At 42.2% G+C, this 12,031-nt stretch overlaps 1 protein-coding gene across 1 annotated transcript in view; it reads left to right on the top strand.

The window, feature by feature from the left end:
* Positions 1-11,672, top strand: part of stac3 (SH3 and cysteine rich domain 3) — a 33,764-nt gene extending 22,092 nt beyond the window's left edge. Inside the window, exons 12-13 of the mRNA XM_062032599.1 lie at positions 9,611-9,748; positions 9,814-11,672. Of these exons, the coding sequence (XP_061888583.1) occupies positions 9,611-9,748; positions 9,814-9,921 (246 nt within the window). The 3' untranslated portion in view covers positions 9,922-11,672. The remainder of the gene's footprint in view (positions 1-9,610; positions 9,749-9,813) is intronic.
* Positions 11,673-12,031: the final 359 nt, after the last annotated feature.

Here is a 12,031-nt window from a genome sequence, read left to right as displayed (position 1 = left end):
GTAATCTTAATTATTACTTTGGCCATAATTGGCAGCCATAGATCTCGTACATGAACCCTACTTTTATCTATTACATATATATATATATATATATATATATATATATATATATATATATATATATATATATATATATATATATATATATATATATATATATATATATATATATATATATATATATACATGATGTAAGTATATCTGTAATGTAGTAACATACATATTTTCATCATACTGTAAGTAAATATGTAATGTAGTAACATTTATGATTACATGTAATATAAACATGATGTAAGTATATATGTAATGTAGTAACATTTATGATAACATGTAATATATACATTGATTGATTGATATATTTTTATTTCAAATATGCATTAAAAACAAGAGCAAGCCTGATCCAATACAGTGCTATAGCCTTAACAGCCATTATAACAAAATGAAAACAATGGAGAATAAAAAACGAAAACAAATGAGCATTGGACTTTTTTTTTTTTACATATTTAAAAAGGAGTGAGAAGAAGTTTACACTTATTTAATCCCACCCATTTTCTTTAAATCATAAATTACTCTGAGCTAGAACTACCTGTTCACTCAATGTACAAACTTAATTAACTTGTATATACATAAATTATAGATATATACATACATATGCACACTACACACATACATAGCCACACCATTACCACTAGTGATCATGGAAATGGTATCATGCCACCACAGCAGCACCACTGCCTCAATGGGCAGCCCCACACTCTTCTGTAACATAAACAACCCAATATCAAAGCCCTTCTTCATCTCTGTACCTCTGGAATACCATGTACCTATACTTCTTTTTAAACTGGTTTATGTTTGGACATTGCTTTAACTCCACATTCAAACCATTCCATAATTTCACTCCACAAATTGAAATACAAAAACTTTTAATGGTCGTTCTATAACTAAGCATTTTGAAATTTAAATTCCCCCTTAAATTATAACCCCCCTCTCGTGTGCTGGACAATTTTTGAATGCTTCCTGGGAGTTTATTTATTTTGGCTTTATACATTATTTGTGCAGTTTGATACAAAATAATATCATTAAATTTCAATATTTTTGACTGTAAGAATAGTGAGTGAGTATGGTCCAGATATCCAACCTTGTTGATGATGCGTACAGCTCTTTTCTGAAGTATAGTTATTGAGTTTAATGAGCTTTTATAATTATTCCCCCAGACTTCCACACAGTAGGTTAAGTATGGTAAGACTAATGAACAGTAAAGAATGTGGAGAGATTCGTGATCCAGAACCTGCTTTGCTTTATTTATTACTGAGATGTTTCTTGACAGCTTAGATCAGACCTGAGCATTCTGCGGGCCGCGGGCCACATCCGGCCCTTTGTGCGTCCCTGTCCGGCCCGTGTGAGGCCAATCATAAATTACAAAATAAATTTAAAAAAGTATCTATGTCGAGTGTGCAATACAACGGTGCTGCTTTTGTTTTGAAAAGCATTATTTGTATTACTTCCGTGTGGATGTATGTGCGTGCGTGATTGTGAGTGAATGTGAACAGCTGCAATCACAAATTACAAAATAAAGTTGAAAAAACATCTATGTCGTGCGTGCAATACAACGGTGCTGCTTTTATTTTGAAAAGTGTTATTTATGTGCGTGTGTCCGTGTGTAACCTGTGAGTGAAGGTGCACAGCGACAAGTGATGCACGGTTTACACCCGAGACGCTAAAAAGAGAAAAGTTGATGACGAATGCCGTGTTTTCAACAAGACATGGACTGCCAAGCAACGTTCCCTCTAAGGTGCGCACCTGCGCAATTGCGCACTGCTCAAGCGTCCTCTGCGCACAGCAAATATATGCCGTGCACCAAATCAAATCCCATTTGAATTCTAAACAAAATAAACACATTTATTCTGTGTAATTTTGCAATGCAACTCTGAGTGACAGTGACAACAAGCGGCCCTAACGGTGTTCGTCAACACTGTTCAATTGAACACCGTTCAATTATTGTAACGTCTATCGAGATGCTTCGAGGCCAGGAATTATATCGATCACTTTATTGAGAAAAACTGTTTATATTCGGCCATAACCACACCAAAAACATGAGTAAAACACTTCTATCTCGAAAAACTAGTAATTTTCTGCCGTACAAACAAGGCCAAAACCAACTTGTCATCTGTCACCAAAACGCATACCACTAAGCCACTGGTGCACATGTATGACTCCTCAGTCATACATGTGCTTATTTTACTGTCATTTATTATTAATGTTAATTTGTTTATATTAATCATGGAATGCTGTTACTAGAGAAAGTTACAGGATTGCACACTTCATCCTCTGCTTACATTTCATTGTGCAACATGAGGATGTTAAAGGGGAACTAAATGTGATCTCTGAAAGGGGTACAAAGGATTTCCAAAGCAGTGCTTTTGGTATAAAGTTAAGTTAGGTTAAATGAAAGTATTATTATTATTATTATTATTTATGTTACGGTATATATCAAAATAATATTGAGCAAAATTTAATTGAAATATTGTCGATGTGGCCCTCCAGCAGTGCTCGGGTTGCTCACGCGGCACCCGGTAAAAATTAATTGCCCACCCCTGGCTTAGATTGTACATGTTTTATATGTGATTTCCAGTTAATTTGATAGTCAATTGTAACTCCAAGGAATTTTATTGCAAAAACCCTTTCAATATCCACCCCATCTATTTGTATCTGCACCCTTGTTTCACATGTCCTCTTTCCAAACAGCATTAACTTAGTCTTAGTCAGGTTTAATGACAATTTATTATAGTCAAACCAAGTTTTTAGTTTACTAATTTCTTCCATAATGACTTCCTGCAATTGATTTAAGTCATCCCCTGAACAAAAAATATCAGTGTCATCAGCAAATAACACTAATTTCAATAATGTAGACACTTGACATATATCATTGATATACAGGATGAACAGTTTTGGCCCCAACACTGACCCCTGGGGGACACCACAAGCAATGTCCAAACACGATGAACAGCAATCCCCCAACTTCACAAACTGTTGTCTCTTATTTAAGTAACTTTTAAGCCAGTCTAGTACAACTCCCCTGATTCCATACTTTTCCATTTTATTAAATAATATATCATGGTTAATTGTATCAAATGCTTTTTTTAGATCAATAAATATTCCCATTGCATATTGTTTCTTTTCTATAGCATTTGTGATTTCCTCTATTGTTTCAACTATTGCCATTGATGTAGATCTGTTTGATCTAAACCCATATTGACAGTCAGATCAAATCAAATCAAATCAAATCAACTTTATTTATAAAGCACATTTAAAATTGACCACAGGGGTAGCCAAAGTGCTGTACAATGGGCAGGTTAAAAATAATACGAGAACCGAGCAAACACAACACAACACAAACAGAACACGATAAAAAATAAATATAAATATAAAATATATAAGATAGTAATTTATGCTTTTCTATAAATGCATCTAACCTGTTATTGAATAGTTTTTCTAATATTTTAGAGAATTGTGGAAGTAAAGAGACGGGTCTATAGTTTGTGAAGTGGTGTTTGCTCCCAGTTTTAAACAGAGGTATAACTTTAGCTATTTTCATTTCATTGGGAAATGCGCCGGTTTGAAATGACAAATTACAGATATATATTAATGGTTTAGATATCCCTGTAATGACCTTTTTCACCAATGCCATACTAATGTCATTGGAGTCAGTGGACATTTTGTTCTTACATTTGTTTACTATATCCAACACTTCTTCTTCACCCACTGCATTTAAAAACGTAGAATTTGGATTTCTCTCCAACAATCCCTCCATATTTTTACCAGTTGTCCGTGTTCTGGGATTTTTTCTGCAAGTTCGGGTCCGCGCTTCCTCTTAGCTCGCTTCACGAGTCCAGTCTGGAGCGAGAGGAGAACCAGCCTCTTCCTGGGTCACCTCTCTGACGACTAGTCAGTGAGCACGTGCAATTAGCACTCGAACCTCGCGCTGTCCACTTCCCTCGCAGCAAGGTAGCCACGATAGTACACAACTAAACTCTACAATGTTCACACTCGCTCTCCAAAAAATAAAACAGTCACAGGGGAGAGTGTCTGAACCTGGCGTTCGTGAAGTCACTGTGCAGCAAACAAACACAGGTGCGAGCTGCGGTGAGCTAACTAGCGGTTAGCAATGCGCTTCACCTCCACTGGCAACGTGAAGCGCCCAAATGTCTTTAAACTTAAACTAACTGTCACTTATGACACACTTAAATACGAAGCTTAGAGTAGTTACTTATCCGATCTGCAACTGTGGTGAACTCTATCTCCCGGGTAGTATTACCGACGCTCCGCTGCCTGTCAATGCTGGAGCTCTTTTAAACACTTTTTTTACCTACCGGCGGAAACGGAACTGCCCGTAACCATGGCAACCGTAACAACGGTTAAACAACTTAACGAAAATACATTTCACCTTTCCAAACAACACATATGAAATAGAAATAAATAATAATAATTAATCCCTTAACAGAAACGATCTATACATAGAACTAAAAGGGACAATTTACACAAATATGAAAACCTTCAGAACAGCCGCCCCCTGATTTATGTGAAGGAAATCAGTTATACTAATGAAGGTTTGATATACAAGCAGATCAGGGGGGTTTAGGGGGAGTTGGGTCAGAGTATGGGGGAGTCGGGTCAGAGTATGGGGGGAGCTTGATAAGGCGAGGCACTGGTCGATGGTAGGTTCTCTGGCCAGTGTCCACTATTGCTGAGCGAACTCTACCATCCTTCCCCTTAGTGACTGTCTTCACTCTGCCCAGGAGCCAATGCGCTCTGGGTAGCGCTGGATCCACAATCATGTCTGGCCGCCCCATGAGGAGAGAGTTGGGCGTGATGGGATCGAGGTCAGCCAGGTCGCTACTTGCATATCCCAATGGTTTACTCTCCTGCTGAAGAAACTTCTCATCCCAGCCCCCTTTGACCATTTGTAGTCCCTCCATCATCTCCATGACATCAGTTAGCTGGCAGTGAGCGGTTTGGAGCTGCAGGGATAATGTGTTCTTCTCTTCTGACATCTTTGACAACTGATCAGAGAGGCCGTTCCTCTCATGCAAAGCACTGTTCAGCTTCTGTGCTGCACAAGACGTTTTGTACTTCTGCTGATTTAACTTTATTCTCCTAGGTTTGAACCTGGGCCAGGAGGTCAGAGGTCAACTCTTTCCTCAGTCGAAGGTCCGAGTTCAGGAGCTCTATCTCAGAGTACAGGGCCTGGACTTTCTCTTCTTGCGCTGAAAGCTTTTCCTTGTCCTGGTTATGTTGTGACTGCACAACTATTTCTGTCTCCATGGGTCCTAACTCCCTAGTCTCCTCAGATGTGGAAAACAATGACAGCTCACAGGCAGCAGCTTTATTTTCAAAGACAGCCTTGGGACAGTTCTCCTCAGGAGCTTGATCAAACTGTTGCTGGTGATGATCCTCCTGCATTTTCTGCCCATCTTCAATGCTTGCATCCCTGTCTTCCTCCTCATTGTCCTCAATCACATCTGCTTTTATTACCTCAAGGAATGCTTCGGTCTCACTGGCAGCCTTACTGGGCTGGTTTGAGGGTTCCTCCATTTTGTACTCGGCCCCGAGGAAGTGCATTCGGGTCTGGCTGGGATTAGCACTCTTTAGGTTGATAGGGCCTTGGAGAGTCCAACCAAGTGGGGTGTCCAGGGCGACGGGGCAGCCACGTGGGCCTGGGAGAATGCGCCTTGGGAGGGTCAGCCTTGCTTGATCGGACCCAAGTAGGATGGTCGGTACCACTTTCTCTTCTTGATGAAGACTCAACTCAGACAGATGGGGGTACTTTGCCTTGAGCGCCTTCATTGGGTAGCCATAGGTAGAAAGGCTCACGTCAACCGCGGTGAACACATCACGCAGGGGGTGCACTTCTCCTGGTCGCTCCTTTGCCATGATCTCCAGGGACACTATCTCCCCCGTGATCGGGGTGGGCTTGGGTCGAATGGTGAGGATATTCATCTGATGAGGATGACCCTTGAGCCCGAGGGCGGTGGCTGCCTCCTTCATCAGAATTGTGCACTCTGCACCGTCATCAATGATGGCATAGGTGGACATCTCCCTCCCATCATGGCGTAGGATGACTGGCACCATCTTGAGTAACACTTGGGGGTTGTTACCACGGACTGGGCCTACGTAGTAGGTACGACCCTCCTGGATCTCACTTGATGGGTCCCGAGGGAACTCTCCGGTCTCCGGCTTGTCACTTCTGGTATTTAGGTCGTGGAGGACCGTGAGGTGTATCCTGCCGCATTCCTTAATACGACAAGGCCTCTTCAGGGGGCATTGCTTGGCCATGTGCTAACGGGCGCACCTCCAACACCGCTTGTTGTCCTTGATCCACTGTTTCCTCTCTTCGGTGTTATTCTTCCCAAACTCTGGACAGTGTTCAAGCCAGTGGGGGCCTGTGCAACACGGGCAAGGTGGTTGAAACTTCTTGTCACCCTGCTTAGGGCCGCCCCTCTCACCGTGGGGGATGTCCCTCTCCTCCTTAGTGTCAGCCCCTGGGATCGTCGTCATCACCCGGACTGACCCTTCCTTCCTCTTGGTTGCTCGATTGGTCCATTCGTGTCCGCCGTACTTCGGCTCAGCTTTTGTTGGGAAACGGATGTGCTTTACCTCACTTCTCAGAAAGTCAGATATCTCCTCTAAGCTGGCTGCTGGCTGGTCGGGGTGGAGCTGGTTGTGGCGCCGCCGGAACCTTTCCTCTCGATGTCTGGGCAGCTTCCTTATGAAGCGCTCCACGGTGGAGCCTGTGTTCAATTCCCTGGCTCCAGTCGGTCCCTGCAGCTTCAGCATCGTGACCAGGGAGCAGATGCGGAGGGCGTAGTCATCCAGGGCTACGTCGGTTCGGATCTCAGGTAACTCCCCGAGGGCTTCAACCTCGTCGAGGATGTGGTCCCATGGACAACCCCAGCGGTGATCTAGTTCGTTCATGCTGTCTGTGTAGGGCGTGAGGGACTTGGCGTGGGAGAAGCAAAGTCTCTTAGCTATTGGTAGCTTGCAATGGAGTTGGAGTGTGAGCCACTTTTGCTGCTCACTGTGGTACGCCTGCGGTTCTCCTAGCAGGTACTCCAGGCTCAACCGCATCTCCCTGTAGTTCTCCCTGCTGTCTTGAGTAAAGAATGGAACGATGGAGCCAGGCGGGTGGAGAGGAAGCGGGTCGTATGATCCTGCATTACGGCGGGCTGATGGTGATGGTGAGGAGGGGCGAGGGGCGTGTGGATACGGCACCCTACGATCCAGAAGGGAGTCCAAGCGTTCGTCAGGTTCCATTTCCTCCTTGTGTGTGCTCTGGATTTCTGGGTCCAGCGCTTGAGACCTCTCGATGCTCCTCTTCCTTTCCTCTGGCGCGCCAGGCCTTGAGGTCGCTCTAGATATCCGGCCTGGGGGAGAGGGCTCTGGTTGGCGGGAGAGAGCAAGCTTAGCGAGCTCCAGGCTCTGGACTGCCGCCTTCTCTAGTGCCTCCGTAGTTGCATGGGTTTGCCGTTCCAGGCGCTCCTTGTCAGCGCGGGCCTCTATCTGCAGGCGCTCCTCTCTAGCACGAGCTTCTTCGTGCAGACGCTCCTCTCTAGCGAGGGCGTCCTGGCGCTGGTTTTCCTGGTTGTCAATCAACTGCTGGATTAACTTCTCAGAGAGTAGACTCTCAAGGCTCGATCGTCCTGAGTGGCTGCTGCGGTGACTACCCGTACGGCTGCTATGGACGCTGCTACACCGGCCAGAAGATAGGCGAGACTTTACCTTGGGGGGCTTGCCTTGAGGATCGGAGTTCTTGAAAAACTCACCCGGATGGAAGGTTCGTGGGTCGGTCCTGTCTAGTGGGGTGGCGGCATCAGGGGGAATTATTTCCTCACCGTTCTGTAAGTTGCCACCTCCTGGTGGATCCTCTTTGCCTTGGCTGGCGATTTCTGTCGGCGGGGGAATGACTGCTGCCAGCGGCGGGCCCGCCTTTTCCTGTCTCTCTTCATCCCTTGGTAGTGAGGAGAAGGGGTGAATACTGGGTTGCATAGTCAAACCTAATTCAGGTGTTGCAATATTGCCCTCCGCCACTTGGGGTGCTTTACTCTCTAAACTACTGGGGCTGTCAGTCTCATCTAGGGTAGTCAAGTGATAGTCCTGTAGTTTAGTAGGTAACCTACGCTCTCTAACAGGGCGTGCTGGTGGTTCTGGTTCTGGGGAGGGGCATAGGGTTCTCTCACTCTTTTTGGACATCCTAACTGATTAGAATCCGTCTCGAAGGACCAAAATGTTCGGGAGCCTGTAAAGGACTGTATATTTACCGTAGGGGGATGCTCTAATTTTCACTATTTACCCAATAATCTAGTCTGACGACTAGTCAGTGAGCACGTGCAATTAGCACTCGAACCTCGCGCTGTCCACTTCCCTCGCAGCAAGGTAGCCACGATAGTACACAACTAAACTCTACAATGTTCACACTCGCTCTCCAAACAATAAAACAGTCACAGGGGAGAGTGTCTCTTAAATAAACTTAATCCAAACGTGACTGAACCTGGCGTTCGTGAAGTCACTGTGCAGCAAACAAACACAGGTGCGAGCTGCGGTGAGCTAACTAGCGGTTAGCAATTCGCTTCACCTCCACTGGCAACGTGAAGCGCCCAAATGTCTTTAAACTTAAACTAACTGTCACTTATGACACACTTAAATACAAAGCTTAGAGTAGTTACTTATCCGATCTGCAACTGTGGTGAACTCTATCTCCCGGGTAGTATTACCGACGCTCCGCTGCCTGTCAATGCTGGAGCTCTTTTAAACACTTTTTTTACCTGCCGGTGGAAACGGAACTGCCCGTAACCATGGCAACCGTAACCGTAGCAACGGTTAAACAACTTAACGAAAATACATTTCACCTTTCCAAACAACACATATGAAATAGAAATAAATAATAATAATTAATCCCTTAACAGAAACGATCTATATATAGAACTAAAAGGGACAATTTACACAAATATGAAAACCTTCAGAACAGATGACATCATATTGTAGTGGGATGATGACGTCCTATTATAGTGGGATGACATGTGTTCCAGTGACATCATAATATAGTGGGATGGAGGACATCATATTATAGTGGGCTGGATGACATCATATTATAGTGGGATGGATGACATCATATTATAGTGGGATGACATCATATTATAGTGGGATGGATGACATCATATTATAGTGGGATGGATGATATCATATTATAATGGGATGACATCATATTATAGTGGGATGGATGACATCATATTATAGTGGGATGGATGTCATCATATTATAGTGGGATGGATGACATCATATTATAGTGGGATGGATGACATCATATTATAGTGGGATGGATGACATCATATTATAGTGGGATGACATTATATTATAGTTGGATGGATGACATCATATTATAGTGGGATGGATGACATCATATTATAGTGGGATGGATGACATCATATTATAGTGGGATGACATTATATTATAGTGGGATGAATTACATCATATTATAGTGGGATGGATGACATCATATTATACTGGGATGGATGACATCATATTATAGTGGGATGGACGACATCATGTGTTGCAGGGCAAGATGGGTGAGAAGAGCGGTTACTTCCCCACCAACTACCTGATCAAGGTGCGTGCCTCTGAGCGCGTCTACAAGGTGACTCGCTCCTTTGTGGGCAACAGAGAGATGGGACAGATCACTCTGAAGAAGGACCAGGTGAGACTCACCTGTCTTACCTTTGCTGATGCTGCAGTGTGCTTTTGACGCTCCGCCTCCTGCAGATCGTGGTGAAGAAAGGAGACGAGAAGGGAGGTTACTTGAAGGTCAGCACCGGACGCAAGCTGGGATACTTCCCCTTGAACCTGCTGCAGGAGATCACTGTCACATAAACAACAACATATCTAAATAAACAACAACAATAACAAGCTGGGATACTTCCCCTTCAACCTGCTGCAGGAGATCACTGTCACATAAACAACAACATATCTAAATAAACAACAACAACAACAATATCATATTCACTCGGTTAAAGAAACAACAACAACAATATCATACTAACTTGGCTAAATAAACAACAACAATATCATATTCACTCAGCTAAATAAACAACAACAATATATTCACTCAGCTAAATAAACAACAACAATATATTCACTCAGTTAAATAAACAACAACAATATATTTACTCAGCTCAAGCAGGGATGTCCAAAGTGTGGCCCCAAGCTGATTTTTTAACCTACAATTGTTAGCATATTAGAATGCTAGCTTTTTTTTTTTGCAAATTTTGCAGGTAATCACCTCAGAGTCAAATATTTTGCTATTTGACGAATGATACTGGTTAGCATGCTAATATTAATTATTTAAGCTTATTTTGTTGGTATACACCTTAGTCATATTTTAATATACCAGTCATATTTTAATATACCAGTCATATTTTGATATTTCATGCATGCCAAAGGTGCTAATTTTGCAGGTAATCACCTAAAGTCAAATAGTTAGCTACTTGACGAATTATACCTGTTAGCATGCTAACATTAATATGCTACATTTTTTTGAAGCTAATTTTGTCGCAACAAATCTCTGTCATATTTTGGCACTTGATGCATGCTAACTTTTTTTTTGCTCATTTTGCAGGTAATCACCTCAGCGACAAATATTTTGTTACTTGACGAATGATACTTGTTAGCATGCTAACTCAGTATACTAGTTATTTTATGGCGAAAAAAAAACATGCATTAGTTTTCTCCTCCAAAAATTTCATTTGATTTCTATTCATTATTATTTTTTGAGTAAAAAACAAAATCCCACTAAACATCTTGGGGATCCAAAAGGGTCCCACTCATAAAAGAGTTAAAAATAAGTCATACTTTTACTTAAGTCAACTTCAGATCTATCAGTCAATTATAAGTTTTTATTCAATGTTTTTTAAAATATTTTTGTTCTATGCCCAAAGAAATCTGCCTTTAATGTGAAATAGTTGCCTTAAAGTATATTTCAATGTGGAATATTTGATGTAGTAATTGGAGCCTTGAATACATCAATAATTCACAACAATATTTACAGTTTTTAAGAAAAACATATCTTGCATGGCAACTTTTGCTCTTTTATTCCACTTTTTAATGTTTTTAATAGTATTCCTAGTATGAAAATGAGCACTTTGGACACCCCTGCTTTACAACAATAAAAAGTTTTAATGGGGGCAAGCATTTAATGTAGTTTTGTGTAAAAGTATTTTTAGTGGACTATTCATAACATATCTACATCGTTGACATTTACAACACATATTGTAACGACCTGCTGGGGTTGATGTTGTGGGCGGTGTTCAGAGTTCCCAAGGTCATGAACGCACCACGCCTGGGAGGTGATTGGCGGAGAAGGAGGAAGTGTTGTGGATGCGGAAATAAGATAAACGTGTTGGATATGAGCTGTGTTTGCACAGGTTGGTCAATACAAGTTAAAAAGAGCGTCAGACTTTGTGTGCACTTCTTCTGCACGCTAAGATGTATCGTCAGGAATGTACCAGTTAAATATATGAATTTTCAATGTCAAATATTAGTGAGTGGTAATTGCCGTGATAAAACGGAGAAAGTGTGTAGTATTAAAACTGACAATTATAAAATAAAACAACTTATCAGATATATCGTACATGTATTTTCAAGAAGTGTGTGTTGAATAAAAGAAAAATAAGAACAGATCAGTTCAAAAGGAGTTTCCTGGTTGACATGGGGGAATATTCTTCTTCTGATGATGAAGTGAGTTGTCATGCGCGTGAATCCCCTACAGGACACTGTGTGTACTGCACTCATGTGACTACTCCAAGTGCCCCTGGCTGCAGCCAGCAGATCGAGGAGGGGCTTATTTTCCCTCAATGTGGGCGGGTCTCAACGTTGAGCCCGCGGGCTCCATCTGGTGGCGGAGATCCGACAGCACACATTCTCAAACGTCAATAAAGCTACTTTTAACTTGTCAAATGTATTTTTTTTACCATGAAAAAACAAT

Source organism: Entelurus aequoreus, linkage group LG01 (assembly GCF_033978785.1).
Source record: "Entelurus aequoreus isolate RoL-2023_Sb linkage group LG01, RoL_Eaeq_v1.1, whole genome shotgun sequence".
NCBI lineage: Eukaryota > Metazoa > Chordata > Actinopteri > Syngnathiformes > Syngnathidae > Entelurus > Entelurus aequoreus.
Note: the sequence above shows the minus strand (reverse complement) of the source record. Positions and strands in the feature narration are given on the sequence as shown.